We start from the raw sequence: 23,626 nt of genomic DNA on the forward strand, positions 1-23,626 counted from the left end.
GGGGATGAATATAAATTGATAAATTTCAAACGTTTGTTTGTAAAGAAACCTGGTAACTATGTACAAGTTTGTAACCACATGCCAATTGAATAAAATCCTACTAAAACTCCACACCTAATTTTTGTTTGTAATTTTAAAAAAGTTCATGCATCCCCAAAAAGCTGAAGAGCAAATGTGCTTGAAGTTAACTTGCAAAGGTAAACATGAAGAGTTACTAAATTTAACACATTTATATAGATAAAAAATCTGCAGTGAACTCTCAAACTTGTATGAGATGATTTTATTTGGTTTTAAAAATACAAGGCTGATTCATTTTGCAGCTGCTTTTTGCCTTCCTCTTAGTCAGTCCTTCATAACAAACTAACTTATCTAAAAAACAATGTTATCCCCTTTGGACAAACACTTTGAAAGACAGTTTTTTGTTTTTAAAAAAGGGGGGGGGGGGAAATCATACAGTAAAGTTTCAACCCACAATTTCTACCTTCACTATGGGCAACTCCCCAGTTGCATGTTTTACATAATGCGAGTGCAGCTTTGTCATTTCATCAAAGCCCATATCGCATTCGATGCACTCCCATTCCCAGTACTTATGCTCTCTGCGCAGCTTTGTCTCGGGACTCTCCAGGTTCCTTCCTGGTGGTGACTGCACAGCTTCCAATTTCGGTTGGTCCAGCTGGTCCTCAGAGTGACGATGTTCTGCAAAATTGTAGCCATGCCCAGGTTCTCCACAGTCAGAATCCTCAGAGTCCTCCTTATCCTCTGCCTCTGGATGTATACTCTCACCCTCAGTCTGAATGTCTTCTTCCTTCACCTGCACCTCCTCCACTTGTTCTTTTCCATTTGCAGGTGATAATTCCTTTTTCTCATCTCCTATATTGTCACTCAACCCAGCGCCCCCTGGAGGCTTATTGGCATCCCTGTCATAATATCTGTAATGATGCTTTAGTTTGTGACGGAACAGTCTTTTAGAGCGCCAGTACCCCTTTCCACAGTGTACACAGTGAAAAGTCATATTTCTAGGTTGTGGTTTTGGAGGACTCCGGAGTGGTTTAGCGTTCTGGATGCCCTGGTCATCAGCGTTGTGGTTCTGCAGGTGTTTGTCGAGTAGCAATTCAGTCGTGAAGCCTTGAGCACAGCTCAGACACCAGAAACGCCTCTCTCTGTGCAGCTCAACATGAGATGCCCATGACTTACCAGACATGAAGACTTTGTTGCATTGATCACATTTAGGCAGCTGTTGGAGCCTTTTGGATCGGTGCACTCTCAGGTGACTGATTAGTCGCGTTCGCCTGATGAACGACATCCCGCAGTCTGGACACTCATACTTTCGCAGGTTGTGTTCCACCTGTGGGGGGGGCGTTTCTTTCTCAGGTGGTTCTTCATGTATTTTTAGATGTTTTTGAAAGGAAACCAGGTAGGTGTAGATCTTCCCACAGACCCCACAGTTGTAAACCGGTCGAGAGTTATTCATAGAGACGGGGGAGTAATGATCTATTTGTGATGAGTTGGGAATTTGGGTTGATGGCCAACCGCTCACACCTGGACTCTCAGCACCAACGCTCCCATCTTTGTGTCCATTTTCTTCAGCTGCCACACATTGAGCCATTTTGTCTCGGAGCTGGGATTCTTCTTCTTCCAATGCGTGCTGGTGTAGGTGAGTCTCATAGGCATCCATGAGGGTAAACACAAGCCCACAGTCCTGACATCTTATAACATCCTCATTAGCTGAAAAGAAAGAGGGAAAAAAAGTATTTAATATAGAATCGTCTGCTTTATAAACAACACTTTGCTCTAACTTCTTTCTCCTAAGCGGGCTTTAATCAACAGAAGCGTAATGGTCAAATTTAAAGACTATTTCAAAGGGTATCAACATTTTTGGGCTTAATTATATTTAGGAGCCAAAAGCCACTATGGAAAAAATAAAAACTTTAAAATTACTGGTATACTGATGTAGCTGGCCTGTTGAAATCCTTTTATAGAAATACATCCTTACATATGCCCTATTAGAAAGAAAAATTTTCTTTTTCTGTGAAAAGTCAATTAGTAGCGAATGTTTAGCGCACACACAGCCTGATGCAGGTTTGGATTTATAGGCTCCTGAACCCTGTTAGAAACAATACTGGAAATGCAACAAGTAGGTTTTATATGCATAAAAAGACAAATGGAAGCACTGATCTATAATTTGAAGATATTCTTTATGTCTGGAGTACCTGTAATCTACCAGCAGGGGGAGTCACCGTCATGTTTTTTTGCTTGTCTATTTTTTTTAATCAGTTGGCCCAACACAGGATTGTATTTCACAAAGTTCTTAGACATTAAACCTCTTATGCAAAAGTATGGAAAATTAACATTTCAATTAAAACAAATACCTACGTATAAAAAAAAGATCCGCCATATTTAGGGACAAAATGAAGACTTTAAATATACCTTATGGTCACTTTGCTAAAGTTAAAAAAAGAAGCGGTCAACATAAAAGTAGATCTTTCAATATCTAAAAGCATTACAGTTTTTGTTTTTTATTCTAAATGAGAAATGAAAATACTCCCCAAAACCTTAAAATGACACACAAAAAAAAAGCAAGCTTCAATTAAATATATTTATTGTTGTTATCCAGTTACCAACCTTTTTAAAAAAAGCCTTTCCTTTGGCTTTTAACCTCCACTGATTGGAGCAACATGATCTAGTGGCATGGTTTCCATTTAAGTATTGACTGGGATAGGAATAAATAACCTAGGTCTAATTTTTGGTTATGAAACCATCAACCTCTCTGATCTATAATCTTTGACAACCGAGGATCATTTCGAAGTCTAAGACACAAAGAGGATTCAGATTAAAACCACAACAAGGCCTATAATGAAAAATCATTTATGATAAACAGTCAATTTAACATCCGCAGTTTTTCTTTTTACATCTGAGAGGTTTCAGAACAACCAGACACTTTTATAAAGGTCACCGAGGTTATAGGTGCTTAATTCCCCAAAATATTTCTGGCCACAGAACAACAACTTCGACAATAGTGCAGGAACCATCATGAATGATAAAAATCTCAGGAAAAAAAAATTGAGGTCAAGTCAATCAACCACACGACTCTGTAAGATTTAAACACTTTTATCTTATTTTGTTTCTGAAGCAGCAAACTAAACAGTCAAAGAAACATTGGACATAAAAAGAAAAGCATAAATCTGATATATATTAATAACTAAACCTTTTCTATTTTACAACAATCCTTCAGAAAACATGAAAAGCACATTTAGAAAGTCATTTAACAACAAAGCTTTAGACAGCTATAATGAAAAATGAAAATGACACTTTTTAAGTTTATGAATCAAATGTTCCAAAACCGTTTCAATACAGTGAGACTTGCTGCAAAATATATATTTATACAAGTGCTTTTTTTTTCCACAAAAAAAAACATCCACAGCAGGAATTATGTAGATATTTTATTAACTTTAAATTAGCAGTGCATCTTTTGAGGGCAGCATTTCCTTTTTTAAAGTTTTAATTCAATAAGGATTGGCAAGTTAATAAAACCTATTGTTCTCTCTGAGAACACAAACACTAAAGATAATTTTTTCCCCACAAAGGCTGAGCAAACATTCATCCACTTGCAATAAGAGGTTAACTGGCTAAAAGGAAATCACTAGGAGCTTATAAGAGCAGTTGTACATTCACATTTACAGTGATACTGGTCCAGTGTAAAGGAAAGCCTGAGAATAGAGGGCCTAAAACATCACAAAGGTGCAGAGAGAAGAACTAAAATAAATCTGCAGAGTTCTACTTAAGAGCATGCTCTGTAAGATGCTGGTGCAGGAGTTCAACATTCAAGGTAGATTAGGGAAGTTTGGGTCTTCGAATGAGGTTTTGTTCCCAGGGAGACCGTGTATAGATCCTGGTGAACCCTGTTGATGATCAAAACACTCCTGTATGCCGCTGAATACCCTGGGGCAATCAGAGCAGCAGTACGACATGCTGCTGCACTGCACTCTGTGTTTCTGTAAGGCTGTCGGCGAATGAAAGGCTTTGCCACAAAGTTTGCATCTGCAGCTGTGTCTCGAAAGCCCGGTGGAGTCAAGGCAGGGTTGGCTCGCAGCAGAGGGTGGGGGAAGCTTTCCTCTGCCATCGGTGGCGTTGGCAAAGTTTTTTTTCAAAAGCTTTGAGGTCTCAGCAGAGCTGAGCCATAAGCGCACCTCGTTGGGGAGGCGGCAGCGCACCTCGTCGTGCCAGATGAGGTGCTGCTGCAGCTGATTCTCCGTCCAGAAGCCGTGGCAGCACAGAGCGCAGCAGTAAGGTCGACTCTTCGCTTTGTTCTTGTGGCCTTCCAAATGCTCTTCGGTCTGAAAAGCTTTGCCACATTTATCACACCTGAAGAGGTATTTCACTGCAGGCTCAGAAAAACGGCTGAGCGGCGAGGAAACCTCATCCGTGGCTTCAGCAGTTTCTAAATTCTGTTTGAACTCTATACATACTGTGTTAAGAGAAGCCTCAGCAGAGCCAGGCAATGTCTGGGTATCGAGACATGGGTCAGATCTTACGGGTTGGGGATCGGGTTTAGCTTCCTCTATTTCTCTATAAGTGTTTACACAGTGCTCAGACTGGTCCACTTTGTCTTCTAAAGCCATTTGTTCAACTTTACCACTCTGAGGTGGCTTGTTTTTGCTTTTTTTGCTCTCTGCGTGGGCCTGCCATTTATGAGCACGAAGACCTCTGGCTTTTTCAAAAGTCATGGAACAGACAGGACATTGATGAGTTTTAATCTTTAAGGCTGATGGCACGGATTCACTTCCATCAGGGGGCTCTGAGGCAGGATCTGAAGGCTCTCCTGTCTCCAAAACTTTACGATGCTCATCCAAATGATTAACCAGGAGTGAAACTTGCCCGAACGTTTGGTCACATTCCAGACATGAAAACTTTTCCATTGCTCTGTCTCTCTCCAGATCTGTGTTTGTATCTGGATCAGTTCTGGTCAGACACCGAGGATTAAAGATCCGATGGCGCTGGAGGACGTGACTGTTAAAGAAATGTTTGCCACATTTCTCACACATAAACCCTCCGCCTTCAGTCTTTTGATCAACAGAATTGAAGACGTCTTCTCCAAGTGAAGGTGGAGAACACTTCTTATTCCTGTGCCATCGTTTGTGGGAGCCAAGCGCTGCCTTTGTGGTGAAACACCTCCCACAGTCTAAGCAATGGATATTCATTCTACTCTGCTTTTCTTTTTTGGTCATTTTAAACAGAGAGACATCGGAGTTTGATTCTTCCACTGCTTTGCAGCCTTTAGTATGAACTCTTTTATGAACGTTCAGGGCTCCAACCACTGAGAAACTTTTAGAACAAATCTCACATTTGTACTTTAGATTATTTGAACCTGAATCCTTCTCTTTCTGATGTTTTCCCATCTTCAGTGCATTACCGCCCGCTTCAGTGATTTGCTCGGGTGGTTCTGGTAAGTCCACACCCATAAACTCCGCTTTTGAAGCATCGCTCTCAGTTTTCACTTCTCCCTTTCCGTATCGTTTAATGCAAAGCTTTTGATGAGCCCTTAAGGACGACTTCTTGCTGAAATGTGCTAAACATGTCGAACACTGCAGGTCCTTCACAGCCTCCGGTGTTATCGCTGAGGACGGGGAGTGGCTGGTCTCGTAGCCATGGCTTTTCATGTGAAACTGTAGCGCTTTGGCCCGTGAGAACAGCTTCCCGCAGTCAGGACAGCTATATGTGTTTTTCTTCAGCTGCTCCAGCTGATGCTGGAAGGACTTAGCGGGTGGCGGGAGCAGCTGGGCGCTATGAACCACCTCATGCCTGACCAGGCTGGAAAAAAGACGAAAAGAGCGACCACAGATCTCGCACTTGTGGTTTCCGTTTTCATGCTTTCGCATGTGCAGTGCCAGGATCCCTTTATGGCGGAACTTCCGGCCGCACGCTGGGCACGCCACCTTAATGCCGGAGCGGTTGCGCCCGATAGAGTGTGCAGATCCCGACAGCCCTCTTCTGAGCCTCAAATTGATGCACTCCATCTCATTTTGCTTGTGATGAGAATATGCCCCTAAGGACCAAAAACCCTTCCCACACTGCTCACAGTGGAAAATCTTTGGACCCAGAAGGGTTTTCTTTGGATTGTATGCCTTCTTACTCACAAATATACTCTCTGACTTCTGTGCTTTGCAGATTTTCAAGTGGTTGAACAAGCTGGTTGCATGCAAATAAGACGAGGCGCAATGCTGGCACTGGTGTTGTTTTCTTTTGTGATGCTGTAACTGATGGGACACTAAAGCAGAAGACTGGGCGAAATCCTGGCTGCACTCATTGCAGGCGTAAGTATTTTCTTCCAATCTCGGTATGGCCTGATTCAACAAACTGTTCTCTGTTTCACAAGGGAACGTCTCACAATCGGTCCCTGCCTCTGACCGACACTGACTCTGCTGTCGTCTTCTACGGACACCATGCCACGCTGCGTGTACGTGCAGCGATGAGGGATTATTAAATGAACGAAAACAATCTGGACAGTCTAACGTCTCCTCTGCAGTTTTTTGCAGGGTTTCACCTTCAATTAGTTCACACTGCGAGCTTTGCTCTAAATCAATCTGGACTATTTTAAGGTCCAATTCTGATTTTGAAACCAGACTTTCAGGGGAAAACTCTCCATCCTCTCTCAGCTCCTGGTCAGATTCACACAGCAGCTCCAGATCAGGGTTCGGCTCTTGAAAAGCCTCGTCTTCAGATTCACTTGGGCTGATCACCTGTACGTTAAAGTCCCCTGGCTCATAACTCTCCAGGTCTTCATCCGTTTCGTTTATCTTCTGTTCTCCATCCATACCACTAGGAGGGAATGTTTCTGGTTCCACCGCTCCTTCAGCTGAATGTTGCTCGTTGTCTTTCTGTATATTCTCCGATATCCTCTGAGGCTGAAGAGGGGGTTCTGAAGGTGGCTTTTCAGTTTCTTTAAAGACATCCGTGTGCTGAAGCTGATGGGACTGAAGAGCTGAAGGCCTGGAAAATTTCAGTCCACAATCTTTACATTCATATGCCTTCTTCTGGAGCTGACAGACTTGATGGTGAAAAGATTTCGAAGGCGTCTCAACGCTGTGTGCAGTGCGCTGGTGTCTGTAGTAGAATGTCAGAGTCATGAATACTTTTCCACATTCCTCACAGGGGAACTTTTTCGCCGGATCATCTGATTGATTAGTGTGCCATCGCTGATGGTTAAAGAGGGCGATGTAGCCATTGAACGCCTTGTTACACTCACTGCAGTGAAACTCACCACAGCCTTTCTTTGGCTTTTGCTTCAGCTCCTCTGGAGAGCAAAGAGGGTTGCGGCTGAATCTCTGATGTGTTTTCAGGCGCATCATGTTAGAAAAAGCTTTGCCGCACAAACATCTAAACAGGTTTTCATTATCCTCAACTGTTGGATTTTCACTCAGCGTTGCTTCTGGCTCCACAGCCTGAACAATTTCTCCAGAGCTCCGGTTTTTGGACTTCACCAGCTTCTCTTCATGGCATCGTCTATGAGCATCGAGGGCCGAAGAACGAGAGTAACTCCTTCCACAGGACTCGCACTGAAAAGACTTCTTTTTTAAATGTTCTAGGTCATGAAAGACCGATTTGGAGGGCTGTTTGTGTGACCGCTGATGGTTAAGAAAGTGTCCAATCACTGTGTAAGATTTGCCGCAATCTGAACATTCGTAGACGCGCTGTTTTGTTGCTCCAGGATTACCAGCATCAGAGTGCTCCAGAGAGGTCTGAACGTGGTCCTTCATATGTAAGTGCAGTTCACTCTTTTCAGTAAATGAAAGTGAGCAGAGAGTGCAAAAATATAGTTTTTCATTGTCTTTCTCAGCATCCAGCAAACCATCCGAACCAATTTGTGGAGGGTGCTGATGCGGACGCTCCGAGTACGCCGCCTCCTCGCTGAAAGCTTCTCCACAATCCAGATGGCAGAAAAGCCCATCCCCTAGGAATAGAAACGGGAAAATAGGAGGTCAAAGAGACTCCTGCTTCCAAGAAAGGAATTAAATATATAACCAAACAGAGGTTGAAAACAGGGCTTTTATTTATGACCACATTTAGGTTTACAGAAAAAACAAAAAACAGGCACACAATTACCACAAAAAAAAAAAATAAATAAATCAAATAAAACAGAAAAAAAACATTCCTTTGAAAACACAAAACTGAAGTGCTTTAAATCATGAGGTAACATTTAATTATTTGGTCGAATAATATTACAGCTTTAGGTTAAACTACCGTTTATAAGACAGAGACAAATGATGATAAAAATAAACATCAATACTTTTTTGCAATCTTTCTTGGGTACCTGCATGGGTGTGACCGCATTTCTCAGCAATCACAGCATTGCAGTCACAAATGCTGCCTTTGAAAATTATCCAATTACAAATAGGCTTCTTGAGGATACCGGTTACATAAAAGAGTCCAATCAATCCCAGAGTAAAAGGCATTAAATCATATCCCAAACAGGAACAGGGGGGTTATACATTCATTTATTGTTTAGATGAAATCCAGAAGCTCTGCAGAATTATTTCACTATAACGATACAACATATTCCCGATTCTATCAGCACTATAATATTCCTCTCCCACTGGCTGAGAAACCTGTTTAAACCTGGCAACAGTCAGCTTTTAGTCGCAGTGGGAACAGCTCACTGTCCCTAGTCAAACGACTCGGCAAGTGACCTGGATTAAAATCCTCTTCAAACAGCTCGGCTCTGATCGGCATACAGTGGAAACCCCAGAGTCGGGTCGACTGCTTATTTACGTGATACTATTGAGCTTGAGGTATCGACGTCACAACATCGAGGCAAACTCATATAAAAAGCTAAAACAACCCAGTTTACACGTTGATAAACATGGCAGCACTGGTGGGAGAGATCCGGATGGATAAAAGAGTGAAACAATACAGCACACTGACTATGCCCTGGTTTCCTTCCATGTTGCACTCCATTATTCACTTTCTTGATTTCTGTCACACTATTATCATCATGTATGCTAGCCCAGCATGAGGCACATGGGGCAGTGGGACAGAGGCCATGCGGCTCGCCTGCAGGGGTCAGACCCAGCTTGTTTTGCCAATGGAAAGGGAGCCAAATGCAGATTGTTAGCCAGTTGAACTGTCTATGAAAAACCTGCGTTAACCCACTAATTTTATTGGGAAAGAGGCTTCTGAGGCAGGCCCACCACACATCAGCAACAGTTTAAACCAACGTAGCTCAGTTTCACCTATTATTCTGAGGAACTCCAGCAAACCAAGAGTTTACTCTTCTAAATAACCTCAAATAAGTCTCCAGGTACTTAAGGTATGTTGTTAAGGAGAGGGGTGTGCATTGAGAAAAGTATATAGCTCAGAAGTGTTTTATTTTTAACAAAATGCTAACTCTGAAAAGTACTTTATGTGCTTCCGACTGAAAAGATACAAAATGTGACCTGAGAAAAAAATTGAATCATTTAGGTTATTTAACAAAGCGTACAAAAAAATCTAAACAAAGGATATGCATTGTCATGTCTTTACACTACAGTGGCTCCACCAACAGAAAGTAAGTAACCCATTTTAGGTCATGCTTCCGATCCATGATCTACAGTAGTGATCAGCTGTAATTTCCCTATATAAAGAAATGGATTAAAGATGGCCTGATGGTAAAAAAAATAAATGCAAGTGCAATGCCCTAACCACCAGGCCGCCACTCTCCCCCATGGTTATGCTTTCCACTGACCCCTGGAGGTCCACCATGAAGCCACAGGGATTAGGAGCTGTAAAGGCGAGATTATACTTCTGCTTGGGTCTGGTGGCGAACCTTTTGCTGGTATGCTTCTGCACCGTCGGTCTGGAATTTCTAGGGACGCACAGCAGTTTCCCCTCAAAGTGCAAGGGGGAGCCTATTCGAGAACTCGCAGGAGTGTTTATCCTCCAAAACAACAATGGTGCATCTGCAAGATATCACGGTCACTGTTGCTTTTTTTTCTGAACTCTCGTTTACATTTACACACAGCCTACAGGAGGATTTGACCTACAAAACTCAGCTCTGTTTAATGGGAAAAAGGATTCAGAATTAACTTTATCCAATTCTGCTTGTAAATATAAACACCCAATAAACTCCTTAGGTTATCACCTAAATAGTGCCCATTTAGCGTTGCTGCATGGTGGAGCAGCAGCAACTTCTCTTCTCTGCTCAGAAGGTGAAGATAAAAAAGTAGAGGGCATCACGCAACCTTTGTGAGTTAATAAACTTCATAGAGCCAAGTTTTAACATGCGTCTGAAAGCAACACTTTAAAAGTACTGATAACAGCACAAAGCCTCAACCAGCACTGAATGCTGATTACACGAAAAACGGAGAGTCCACTTCATTCACATACTCTAATGACAGATTTTTATCTCTGTACATTACAAATGTAGAAATACAGAGGGAGTGTTGGCCTAGTGGTTAGAGCAGTGCGCTTCTGCTCCATTCTGAGTGTCTGAGCAAAACCCTTAACCTCCCACTGCTCCCCGGGTGCCGCAAAATGGCAGCCCAATGATCCCCAAAAGGATGGGATAAATGCAGACGGTGACTTTCCCCATTGTAAGATAAATAAAGTTCAATCATTATTATTATAAATTATTTAATCAATTATTAAATCACAAACGTTTCACAGATTTTATTATTCTTGTTTTCTCATTCAGTGACTTGATAGGTTCCTGTTTTGCTTTATCTTCATAGTAACTTTAATGTCATAATTTTTCATGATACAATGTTGATGGAAATCATACAGCAAGTCAATAATCTCTATAGTTCAATAATAAAGGGCAATTCATATCACTAGAATACCACAATTAGATCACCTTTTCACACTAGAACAAAACACAGGCAGATGTAGCATATATTATAAAGATGACAATGTGAAACAATATTTTAATTTCAGATTTATGTAATTGAACTGCTAATAATTTATCAATATAGATTGATGTATTTTTACACACCAAATTGCTCCAAGATCTTTGCAACATTATTTATAAACGACAACTCAGATACAGGGAGTGCTTATTATTATAGTAGATAAAGGGAAAATCTATGGCATATCTGCACTAATAATGAGTACAAAACTAATCATATTTAAAAGGAAAAGGTCAACTTTAAGAAAAGATGGAAAAGTCTGATACAGGTGACATTAAAAAGCCAGAAAGTTGATCAATTTAGAGGAAAATCTTACATGAAGAAAAGAGTTGCAAAATACTGTGGGGAGGTTTTAATTCAGGAGAGAATAACATCATATTCTAGTGTAATAAACCCTCATCGTTATCCATATAATCGAGCTAGCAACGTTTTATGTTTTCTGATATACGAAAGCATCAGTTCAATATAAACGGTTTGAAATGTGCAAGATCTTAAGTTAGTACAGAAAATGGAAAATAAAAAGATGAAGCATAACAGTGAGAGGACACTTACTGTCTGCGGGCTCCTTACGGTCCTTGTTTTCATCGTCTTTAACATTGTAGGTCGAGCTTTGAGTGTCATCTTTGATTGCTAATGGAACAGCAGGCTCGTCCATCTTGCTGTAGCTGTTTGCTAACGTTAGCCGCACTAACGAAGCTTAGCCAGTTGGGTAAACTGTGAATTAAACGCGCCTGTCTTTAATAATGACCAAACAAATCAGGTAGTCAGGAATAATTAGAAATAATTATATATAGATATATAGAGAGAGATATTACAAAATGCACGTTATTACAGTGCAGCGTTAATATAAACACGCACCACAATTAAAGCAACTGTTAATAAACAGCTAGCCGTTTTGCGCATGCGCATTTCAGCCGGTAGTTCACCTCTTCTCCTCCTTCTTCTGTTGTTTTTTTTACTGACTCAACAGTGCCTCCTATTGAAGCGGTGTGAGATTAAAGTTACATGAAGTGTTTAATGCAAAAAAATAAATCAATACATAATTAATTAAACAATCTAAGTTTTTTTGTGTAAATTCAATATTGAAAATGTTAAGAAGATTCTTTTCAATTATGTCTGTTATAAAACGGGAGCCACCATAATAAATATATATATATCATGTCCCTTTAGAAGACAGCTTTTTTTTTTTTTTTTTACAAAGTACACTGGAAAGCGATTATCTTTGCTTCACTGACTCGAGAAGTTGTTAAAAAATCGTATCGTTAAAATTATCAGACCTTTTTTTTATGCAAATGACAAATCATCCAATTTGATCAAAATCAATGGAGAATTAAGGCAGAGCAGAGAGTGTCTGTCACGTCATTATTCAAATCATGCAATAATTTTCTATTTAAATTAGCACCAAATATTGATATGTGTAAATCATTGCTTTAAACAGGCTCATGTATTCATCCTCACATCAACAATGTTTTTATGTGCATGAAGTTTCCTTTCAGTCAGTATATCAAAGCAACATCTATGTATTTAGTTACCAAAGCAGCTTGCATCAGATTTCAGAGGAAGTATTAATTAATAATGTTGACCCTTTACTTTCTGTTTCACAATTAATTGTATTAACCCATAAGGTAAGTTAAAATCAACTTTAATGTTGGAACCCTACAATATGTAGAGTTCAATAAGTAGGAGTTCTAATTAAGCTAGAAGTTGTATATTTATCAAATTTTACAGAATTTTGAATGGTTCTATAATAAGCGTGAATTGTAAAATAGTATTTTTTTTAATAATGACAAAACAAGGCTTGAAATAGAGCCTATCAAATCAATGATGCAGATTCACAATGAAATCACGGTTCTTGTGCTGATACAAATTTTTTAAGCTTTCAATGTGGCCTAGATATAAAATATCGATGTCAATTAGATGTCTGATGAGTCTCAATTCAAATAAAATTTTATTTTTTTTTCTGACCCTGTTAGCTGGGATAAATGGAATAAACATTCTGTCTTTTTTGGTTTTAGTTTCCAAATGAACCTCGTGGCTGCTTTAATTCTAATTTGGGCTATTGCTTAACTACATGATTAATATATGAAGACTTCATTTGCAAAAACAGATTAAAGTCATAAAAATAAAAAAAAAGAGCTGAGGCGTGTAATTTACTCTTTGCTTGATGCTGATAAAAGTTTTCTTACATTTTCTTATGTTTTTTTTACTGCAAATTAACTCTTCATATCTTTTTTTTTTTTTACTATTTACCAAAGTATATATAAAGCTGTGACTATTTCATGGCATTTTAAGTTATTTTTCTCATCAAAAGTCAACACTATTCAGTATTTAAGGGTCAAACCCATTAAAACTAAAAGTACAACCGGGTAAAATAGTAAACAAAAATATCTTTAGTTTCAGGTTTTAAATCTTAACATAGATGCGAAAGATTGAAGCAAACAATATAGTAAAAGGTTTTATTCAATCTGATATGAAAAAAACCCAGTGATGATTAAAAAGGGTGGGTGGAGGTAGAAAGGCAAATTTATGGAACCAATGAATGCAAAGGAAAGAGGGTTTGGTATTTGTTTTTACAAAGACCTGTGTTTATTGTACAGCAATAACAAAAGGTATTCGGGATTATATTCTCCCCGGGAAGCTACTCCATTTTTTTTTTTTTTTTAAATATGGGGAAATGAGAACGTGAAGTCAACTAAACTTACAGTCATGGAAATAAATGATAATTCACAGAAACACATTGAAGTACTTCAAGGTGGGATTTGGTTTTATGAATATAGGTACATTTCTAGATTAAATCTAAGCAGGAAAAAGTGGAATAAAGTGTAGGACCTGTTCAATGCCTTTGTAAAAAAAAAAAAAGACAAAAAAAAAAAAGACAAAAAATCCCAAATTAAAGTCTGTTTTATTACAAAACTTAACAGTGCCATGATTAATTGCTAAACTGCAGCTAGATTGCCAGATTATTACTGGAAACTAATGTAAAGGGACCTTCTAAATGATACATTTATTAGTTCCGGTAGAGAAAGTTTGTATTTCATTCAGTTTTCCATTGTGTTTGGGGAGACATTTGGACCCAGCCTGTGGCTTTTTGCACACAAGGAAGAGATCATAGTTGTAGGCCAGCAGCTTTAATATGTAGAGTGCTTTGCAAAATAGACTTATACCCCTTCAATTTATTAATCTAGTCATAGAACAGCCAAAAAACAATGTATTGCACTGAGATTTTATGTGATGGATTAACGCAAAGAGTGTATAGAAATCATCTAGCAGCAGGAAACATGGTGGTGACGGTATCATACTGTGGGAACAGCAGGAACAGGGTAGCTGATCAGACTTGGTGGGATGGAGTTAAAGAAAAATTAAAGTCATAAGCACTGACTCAAAGGGATGAAATAGAATGCACAAGTTCCAGATTATATGTAAATAAAAAACTTATTAAATAAAACATGTATCCATTTTCTCCGGCCAGGTTTCTTCTACTTTGTGTTACTCTCTCACATAAAACCCCAATAAGATACATCAAAGTTTCTGGTTGAAAAGACAGAGTGAAAAACTTCAAGAGGTATAAATTCTTTTACAAATCAATGCATACTTTAAAATACATTTTACCTCACAGCCCCCCCTATTCCAGACTCTTCAGCACCTTTAACCAAGTTGTTCTGCCTGTGACGGGTTGAGGTCACACTGTTCAGTCTACTTAGAAAGCACAAACTAGGGCCTAGAATACCAAGACAGCAGACATGCAGACTGTACTCATAAAAGGCACACTGTATACTGTACATGGAGAAACACGGTACAAATGGTTCAAGACATATGGACAGAACTAGAAAATTACTAAGATCTAATTCTAAACATAATCAGCAATACATGAAATGTAGCCTGCAGAACCTCATTAATCCGCACCCCTGAAATGATCTGAAAAGTTGGCGAAACCAATTATAGACATATACATCCTCTGGTCAAACACGCTGCACAGTCTTACATCAAATTTCAAAATCAAATGTGCAAATTGTGTCTGGTTTCACTTACACCTTTTTTTTTTGTTTGTTTTAAATCATCATCCACTCAACAGCAAAGTGTCAAATGAATGAGGTTTTACAGACAATTATAAAAAACAGAACTAAGGTTTGTTACTAGTGTAGAAGTGTCATATCTCCCCCTTCGCATGTTGAAGGTAATGCATCTGTAGATCCAGCTCCCGGGGAACGGAGAGTCCGCATATCATGCAGTGGAGAAGCCGCTCAGGGGGAAATGGCAGACGGGTTCCCAGCTTGTGAGGTTCCGTCTGCGAGGGGAGCTGAGGTAGGGGCAGGGTCTGCGGCATGTGTGGCCTCTCGCTCATGACCGGCTGTGGGGTGAAAAATATGTTTGGGTGTGGGGGTCTGGGTATTGCACCGACCGGGACCGAGTGGAGGGGGTGAGGGCTAGGCAAAGCCAAGGGGGGAAGAGGAGCGAGCGGAGGAGAGAAAAAAGGAGAAGGTTGATTAATGATGATCTGAGCGGCTGATGCCATCGGTTGCTGCTGCAACTCCTGTCCGCCACCTGGTTTGAGCTGGCCGGAGAGCAGAGACTGAGGTCCGACGGAGTTGTTCTGGAAGCCCCAGACGGGGGTCCCCATCCCCTGGTTGAAACGATGAGGCTCATATTGGATGGATATGGGAACCTTCTGCGTGGGGGTCTGCACGCCACTCCAGCCGGGCGAGACCTGTTTTTGTTGCAGCTGAAACTCTTGGTTATTTACCAACTTATCCACAGAGTTCACAGTCTTTGAAATCCCTGGAGGGGTTTGAATGTCCCACAAGTTGCTGGTAACCCCGTGAGAACCAGGAGCTGAGATGGGCATGGCGTTGCTTTGGTCTATTTGAGCTGAGGGTGGGGCACCTGTGAGACCGGAAACCCATGGTTTTTGCGGCTCGCAGCCGTTCCACGCCTTCTCTGGCTGAGTAACAGTCGAAGACAAAACTGAAGGACTATTGATGTCCCACAGCCTTTCCTCTTTCTTGGGTGGCGGGGACGGCTCTGGGCCGCCCGGCCACCGTGGCAGCTGCAGGTCTTGGCCGAGCTTGTTTGGGGAGCTCTGAGAGTTTGTAAGTGGAGTGGGGCGGACACTCCACAGCGCAGCTCCGTCTATGTAGGAGGAGGGAACGGAAAAATCATGCTGCAAGGAACTTGTTGCAGCCAAGCCTGTGGATGTTGGAGTGTTACTCCACAAAGAGAGTTTATGCTGTCTTTGTTGCACAATCTCAGTTGCCACTGATGGGCTGGATTTCCTTGGCATATGAGAGGCCAGAACAGAAGAAGTGTTCTCCTTCAACTGGGAGTCCAAGTTGGGAGCCAACCCAGGGCCCAATAACGACATATCCGCCCAGCCTGGACTCCTTTGATGATGTTGCTGCTGTTGCTGAAGCGCCGGCTGTTTTGAAACGTCATACTGTGGAGCCTGAGGATGGTGCTGCGTGGGAGGTGGGGGCACCTCTCTAGCATCCACGCTCCACTGCAGCGGCTGACGAGGCGGCTCAGACGGCCATGCCTCACTCTGTTGCCTTGTCTGTGAATCCATGCGAGACAGAGAGGGCTGCTGCGGCGCTTGTCTGTGCAACTCGGAATCTCTGTGAGGAGAAACTGGGTAGAGGTGATGTTGAGGAGGAGGAACCACCTCTGAGATCCCAGATGGTCTGGACAACCCCCACACTAGCCTCCCTCCCCTCTTCCCCCTTCCCCTCATCCGGGCACCAACTGGGTAGGAGCTGTAGTGGCTTAAAGCTTGCTTTTTGCGTGCGTGAATCTTCTGATGAACCAGCAGGCTACTGAACCAGGAGAAGGATTTATGACACTCCTCGCATTGGTGCGGCCTCTCCCCCGTGTGGGTGTTCATGTGGTCTCGCAGCAGATAGGCCAATCCGAAGCTCTTGTCGCAGAGGTCGCACTTGTGCGGTTTGTCTCCGTTGTGGGACAACATATGGTGCTGGAGTTGGGTCTCGTCGCTGTAGCCTTTGCGACAGCTCGTGCAGCGGAAAGGCTTCTCCTGGTGCAGCTTCTGGTGAGTCCTCATGTTCTGCAAGAAGGCAAAATCCTTTCCACAATCGGGGCATTTGTAAGGCTTTTTGCCCGTGTGGATAATGAGATGCTGCTGCAAGTAGCTGCTGAATCTGAAACCCTTGCCACACACTTTGCATTGGTAAGGCTTGTCCTTGGAATGTATGCGCATGTGTAGCTCTAACACTGAGCGGTGCCGGAAAGTTTTTCCGCACTCTGAACACTTGTAGGGTTTTACATTAAACAGCTTTCCCTGTGTGTTATCACTGCTTAATTGAGCTAACTGCTTTTTTGGTGTGGGCAACCTTTCCAAATGCATTGTATTTGTCTTGTGGACACTCAACAGATGCCCTTTTAAACTAGATTCCTCTCGAAAAATACTAGGACAGTGAGGGCAGGTGTGCCCCTTGTCCCAATGCTTGTTGGTCCCCACCGGAGATTGAGGTGTCCTTTCCAGCTTTTCGTACTCTTCCTCGTGGAACTGCAGGTGAGCTCTGAGGTTAGCTGGAACGTGAAAGGTCTGGGGACAGAGAGGGCAACAGAAGGTGCGTTTCGTATCCTGGCTAGAATGAGAGTTCTCCTTCTCGGGACCCTCAGCCACTTCGGGTCCAGACCTAACAGGCTGTTTTTTAGGTGGCTCGCTTAATGAGTTGGTTTCTCGTAACCTGTGCTGGCGGCAGTGCGCCTTCATGTTTTGGGCGAAGGCAAATGTTTTGCCACATTCAGGGCAGCGGAAAGGCTTCTGGCCCGTGTGTAGATACTGGTGCTGTTGGAGGAGGCTGCTGTACTTAAAAGTCTTGCCGCAGATGTTGCACAGGTGAGAGCGGCTATTGTCGACGTGCTTGCGCCGATGGTCTTCCATGACGGAGTAGTGTTTGAAAACCATGCCGCACTCTGGACACTCGTACGGCTTGAGAGCACCGTGGGATTTCTGGTGGAAGCGCAGGGACATGATGTTTGGAAAGGTCTGACTGCACTCTTGGCATTTAAAGGCGCACTCACGGGAATGGGTCATCATATGTTTGGTGACAGACACTTTGAACTGGAAATCTTGGCGGCAAAGAGGGCAGTGGTAAGGCTTTTCTGATGCATGGTTGCAGTCATGGTCCCTCAGTTTACCTACTGTAGAGAATATCCTCTTGCATTCTGCACACTGATATCTAAACGGCGCCCGCGTTTTGTCCTCCATCTTTGTAGTCTCCAGATTCTCTTCTTTTTCCTTGTGTTCGTTCCTGTGTTTGATGAGGCTTCTGCGGTGCTGGAAGGTAAGGCCGCATTCTTTGCAGGTCAGGGGCAGCAACTCATCCTCATGTGCGTGAAAGTGCCGATGGAGGTTGAACATCTCGCGCTGGCTGAAGCTCTTGCCGCACTCCTTGCACACCAAGCTAAATTTCCTTTGTTTATTCGTCGGATCGGCCTCTTCGTCATCGTCCATCCCGTCTTCCGCTGGATCAACTTCAACCCCCAAGCCCTCAACTGGAGACTTCTCTGCTGAACTTTCTCCCTTGTCAGTCTTTTCTGAGTTCTCCTCAGGAGGTGGATGCTGGATTGCATCATTAACAGTCTTAGCAACTTTGTGGTCTGTAAGATAAAAGCACATGACAGCAGACAGCTTTAAAATCAGTCAGATTAATCTATAATGCATAATAGATCAGACCATTATCTTGCTTCACATATTGTTCGATAGCAGGAAAATAGGGCATTATAATATCTCTGATTAATCATCCTATTGTAATTTTGTTAATGATTAACCCACATTTTTTCTTCACATCTCCTTTCTCTTTTCATCATCATAGTCGCACAAAGTTAGCCGTAAACAGTAAAGTTTTATTTTACACCCTTTGAAATATTGGAGTGCAGGCCAGTAATGAACTGAAGCAGTATGCAATATTCACCTTTCTGAGATTGCAATGGGCTACATGTCCAAATCCACAACCCCCTGAAATTCATCCAGCTCCTGTGTTTATTGTCTTTCATTACTTGACTGATTGAACCAGGTGGGTCTGCCCACAGTTACCGGAGCTGGCTGAAGTTCAGACAGTAGTGGAGTTTGGCATATAGCCCAATGGATATATTGTATATTTTCAGCAGACAATATTTTAATTTGATCCATTGTATTCATTAAAGTAAAGGAATGACTAAACCATTCAAGAATAATAAGCTGATTTCCCCTTCAAACTGCTTTGAGTGCAAGAGGAAATTCGAGGTTGGAGTCAACAGACTTCTGTTCGGCTTGAGGGAGAGTTGGTCCATCAAATAATTATGATGGATCAAATGTAATGAGACTAAACAGGAAATAAAGATTACGCCTAATCTAAAACAGTATTTAAAACCCGAATGAAAAATATGTTACCTGTTATTCGAAATTTGATGTAAGAGACCACAATGTTTCACTGTTCTTTGTTTTAATTACGTAGTGTTAGATTTATCTGATATAATTTGATTTAATCATATATATATATTAAGTTGATAATGTTATCTAAAATTAAGTTGATCTGATTTTTTTGCCTGCACAAACAAACTTGAACTCAATGTTTTTTTTTTATATGCCGAGTTTACACTTTAAGAACAGAAATCTAGATTTATTTTGAGGGTGGAATCAGGAACAAGGCTGCTAGTAAAGTAATTTGGGCTTTTAATTTATTGATGCAGATTTTAAATAATCAATGAATCCAGGTTTTTCTGAATTTTCCTACAAAAAGACATCTGCACATCCATCCTTACATAAGCTGAAAATCAAATATGATTACTACAAACTATGTATACAGGTTTGCATGCATCCTATCAAAACCACATTAAGATATTCACATCTACGGGGAGTTATCAGATTTTTTTAATCATTATAATTATATTTTTATCATTTATGCTTGTCGTGATAAAAAAAACTTTGATTGTCTAAGAGATTAATTAGAACAAAATATATTTAAAAAGCTGTTTTAACCCATTCAGTCATACATGCAAAGCTCCCTGAAAAGAGGAGTCCCAGCTTGTAGTTCTTCCCCTTTGCCTGCAGCTATTTAACTGGCTGCAGGGTGGGGTGGGGGTACAATGTAGATTGGTAAGCTAGCAGCATAAAACGACTGCATCCTTGAAGAAATCTTTAAACCAGGACAGAACATGTACCAGGTGACTATACCCTGACTGAAAATAAACTAATTGAACCTGGCTCCCTGAACTCCTGCAGAAAGAATCTAAAACATTTATAGGTTTTCCAAAAAGAGATTAAGCTTATAATTGTGTCTTAAGTGTATTTTCTTCTTAGGGCCTGGAGAGGACACGGAAACTGCAGCTCTGCCAGTCAGAGAAGACGATCACATCGGCCGCTAGACCAAGAGCTACAACCCTGCCTACCCTCAACATTGAACGTCCATCGAAAACCTTCATCATTGAAATGAATGAACAGTTAGAGGCTCACTGGCTATATACCGTATTTTCACGACTATAAGGAGCATATAAACGTCTTTTTTTCCCCTCAAAATGTGCGGCGCGCCCTTTGGTGCGGTGCGCCCTATGTGTGTTGTTACTGCGGACTTCTGAGACCACCATGCACCATGCAGAACTCATGATGAAAGAGTGGCTGAGGGAGGTGAATGTAAGGAGACCAGGTGGTTTTTTTCCACTCATCACCATCACTGTTAATCTGTGACTCCATGCGTGCCCATCTCACAGCTGATGTGAAAAACATGGTGAAACAAATTAACGCTGTGCTTGCTGTTATTCAGGGGGGTCTGACAAAGGAACTTCAACCGCTCGACATCGGTGTGAACCGGAGGCAGCAGGTGCAGCAGAAGCAGCGAGTTTACATGCAAAGTCAAATGGTTGACACGCATATAGGCGCAGCAAAAGGTCTCGCAGCGTGTTTTGAGCAGCAGCGTGTCGGGAGCGTTTAAGCACCTGACGCGCTTGATGCGCTGCTGCTGCTCGAGATGGAAAAATTGAGGTTTTGCTGCTGGACAGCAAAGCTGCTTCAGCCCTGCGTCAGAACTAACTGTAACAATCTAAACTGCAGGCAGCACGATAATAAAAGCGAACATATTCTGTCGGCAGAATAATTCCACGATAAGTGGAAGGCAGCGCCGGGCAAGTTACGCCACAGTTTGCGGATGGATTGTAGATGCTTGGACTAACGTGTCTGCTGGCACTGTTGTTCGAGCTTTCGCAAAAGCCGGCATTATTTCTGAGGAGCCGCCCGGCACGGAAAGGGACTCTGACAGCGAAGAAGGGGAAATTGGCATGTCTGATTTAGCGCAGCTGTTTAATTCAGAAACAGAGGATGATGACTTTGATGGATTTGATTAATACTTTGTAATAAATACATGAATAAAGCACAATCATACTCAGTTTTGCTCCCACTCTATTTTTCTACCTGAAAACTTAATTCAGCAGCAGCCTCTGGGCCGCGGCGCATCCGGGTTCACCGCAGCGGCTGGCAGGTGTTTTTCATTTAAATAATCTAAACTGCAGGCACCAGGATAATAAAAGCGAACATATTCTGTCGGCAGGTTTCAGGATTTTAAGTTAATTTATGCGTCAATAAACCGTTTCAGAGGAGTGATCACAGCGCTGTGTCATCAGCGATGTGTCGCTCACGGCCGGCTCCCAGGTTTGAATAATACTTTGTAATAAATACACCTTGCAGCTATATTTGCTGTGATCAGTGGGAATAAAGTAGTTTTAATATGTTTTTAAGTGAGAAAATCCACCTGAAAACTTAATCATTGCAGTCATTTCATCCAGATTATCATCCTGCCTTCTAATATTAGTTCTGTCGGTGCCGCTCAGACCCCCACATACCAGAGGTGCCCGGACAGTAGGAATGTCTCACGGCCAGCTCCCAGGTTTGATTAATACTTTGTAATAAATACATGAATAAAGCACAGTCATACTCAGTTTTGCCCCCGCTGTATTTTTAAATACGCAGTCGAGGTATTTAAAGGTAGTAGAGGACATGTACCTGTATATAAAAAACGCGCCCTATAGTCCGATGCGCCTTATGTGTGTGTTAAATACAGAAATGGCACACATAACTGAGACTGCGCCTTTTAGTCCGGTGCGCCTTATGGTCGTGAAAACATGGGTAGCTTTAACTCACCTCTCTAACCTGCATCAAATAAGTTTGTTTAGTCCTCATAAAAATGCTGCAGTGTGCCTTTGTCGCCACAGCTGCCAATGCTAATGAAAACAGTAGAAAGCGTCAGTTCTGCTTAACTACTCCGCTCATTCACTGTGACTGACTTCCTATCCCTTCATACTCAGGCTAATATTTGTATTGCTGCTACTTGAAGGTACACCTGGTTGCTAAATGGGGCTGGAGCTATTGTCCCAGTTTAAGAGTTGATTCTAGTGTATAGATACATATTTTAATCCACCATTATGGTAGTTCCCTCATTTAATCAAGTCACTGTTGTGCTAATTTACGCAACATTAAAAATTCATTTTGAAATGGTTATTTCACATATAGCATAATTTTCAACTATGAATTTATTAAAATGCTTTTACTTTCCCTTCTGCTTTTTGTTGTGATCTAGCTGACCAGAGACCGATTGTTCTTAATTCTAAGGCCCATCCAAACTATGGTGTCAGGATTACGACAAAAATGAACCACAGTTGTAAATGATGCTCCCAGGTTCCATCTGGGCCACATATTTTTTACTTATCAGGACTTTATGTAGCTCTAAAATCAATTAATTTTACACTAGATGTATTTTAAGTTTCTTAATTTAGAGACCACAAGAGCCACTAAGCTGAAACCACGTAAAAAAAAAAAAAAAATATTCACCAGACAGACTGAATGGTGAATGGTCAGTGCTATATAAGCTTGTGTTGAATGAAAATGGGTGACCCCAGTGCACCCATGGAGCATAATCTACGCTTGTGAAAAAAAAAAAAAAAAAACAATTTTCTCATCTTTTTTTTTTTCTCTATTTGGTTCACTCAAGTACTAATGGAAGCATTTTATCTGAGGTAGAAATATTTTCAGATTTTTTTTTTTTTTTCGTTTTCTCCAGTATGAGTGTGTGGCGTTTACTGTGCAAAAGCACTCTGCTGTGCTGTGATACATCTAATCAGGCAGGTATTCAGTCAAGATTGAATTAGATTTGGCTATTATTTAAAAAAAAAAAAAAAAAATAATAATAATCAGGTATTTCCCCCAACTTGGTATTTTGATCAAAATGACTTACTTTGTTAATAAATGCTTTTGCCATTTAACACTAATTCATAAGAGGGAACGTTCGTTCAGGGATGAACACTGCTAACCCACGCAGCATGTTCATACCTCTTTTAACACAGAAATTTAGAGGAAAACAGGCCAAACTGTGGATGACAATGTAGAAAACACAGAAGAGAATGTTAACATTAATTGCCCACTCGAGATTGACTTTGAAAGTTTACTGCAGTTGGCTTTATAGAGTATATTCAGTCTGGAAAAACTGATGATTTTGGGGGCTTTACACAGAGGAAGAGCAGGAGGGCCATTTTATTTTTCTTCCAAGCCTTTGAATGCATGATCCAGTTATAAATGCCTGTGTACCAGTGTCAACTGAATAGATGCTTAGATAAAAGGTTAAGTCAGAGTCTGGGTTTCATGCCTGTCTGTGTTAATGTGCAGTTATGCAGCTAGCATTTAAAGGAATAGTACACCCAAAACATGATTAGCCTTCATTTTCTACTCACCCCCATGCTGAACAACACCCTGGTGTACTTTTTTGATA

General features: G+C 41.4%; 2 protein-coding genes across 3 annotated transcripts in view; both read right to left on the reverse strand.

The window, feature by feature from the left end:
* Positions 1-442: 442 nt before the first annotated feature.
* LOC107091666 (zinc finger protein 91-like) lies at positions 443-11,769 on the reverse strand. 2 transcript variants are annotated; one of them, XM_015385727.1, is made up of 2 exons: positions 11,430-11,769; positions 443-1,725 (listed from the first exon to the last, which is right to left on the reverse strand). In XM_015385727.1, the coding sequence occupies exons 1-2, from the start codon at positions 11,530-11,532 to the stop codon at positions 464-466; spliced, it is 1,365 nt and encodes a 454-aa protein (XP_015241213.1). In that variant the 5' UTR covers positions 11,533-11,769; the 3' UTR covers positions 443-463. The 2 variants fall into 2 exon arrangements, with proteins under 2 accessions (XP_015241213.1, XP_015241212.1); XM_015385726.1 differs by lacking the exon at positions 443-1,725 and adding an exon at positions 2,662-7,948.
* A 1,972-nt stretch (positions 11,770-13,741) lies between these two features.
* Positions 13,742-23,626, reverse strand: part of LOC107091662 — a 15,987-nt gene continuing 6,102 nt past the window's right edge. Inside the window, exon 2 of the mRNA XM_015385721.1 lies at positions 13,742-18,494. Within this exon, the coding sequence (XP_015241207.1) occupies positions 15,025-18,494 (3,470 nt within the window). The 3' untranslated portion in view covers positions 13,742-15,024. The remainder of the gene's footprint in view (positions 18,495-23,626) is intronic.

The sequence above is a fragment of the Cyprinodon variegatus genome, unplaced genomic scaffold (assembly GCF_000732505.1).
Source record: "Cyprinodon variegatus isolate N-32 unplaced genomic scaffold, C_variegatus-1.0 Scaffold346, whole genome shotgun sequence".
Classification (NCBI taxonomy): domain Eukaryota; kingdom Metazoa; phylum Chordata; class Actinopteri; order Cyprinodontiformes; family Cyprinodontidae; genus Cyprinodon; species Cyprinodon variegatus.

Bases quoted from the DNA above. Each gene is read 5' to 3' on its own strand.
- LOC107091666 (XM_015385726.1), bottom strand. From the start codon at position 11,532: ATGGACGAGCCTGCTGTTCCATTAGCAATCAAAGATGACACTCAAAGC. The intron at 7,949-11,429 runs GTAAGTGTCCTC...TTCTATTCCTAG, and splicing joins CCGTAAGGAGCCCGCAGACA to GGGATGGGCTTTTCTGCCAT.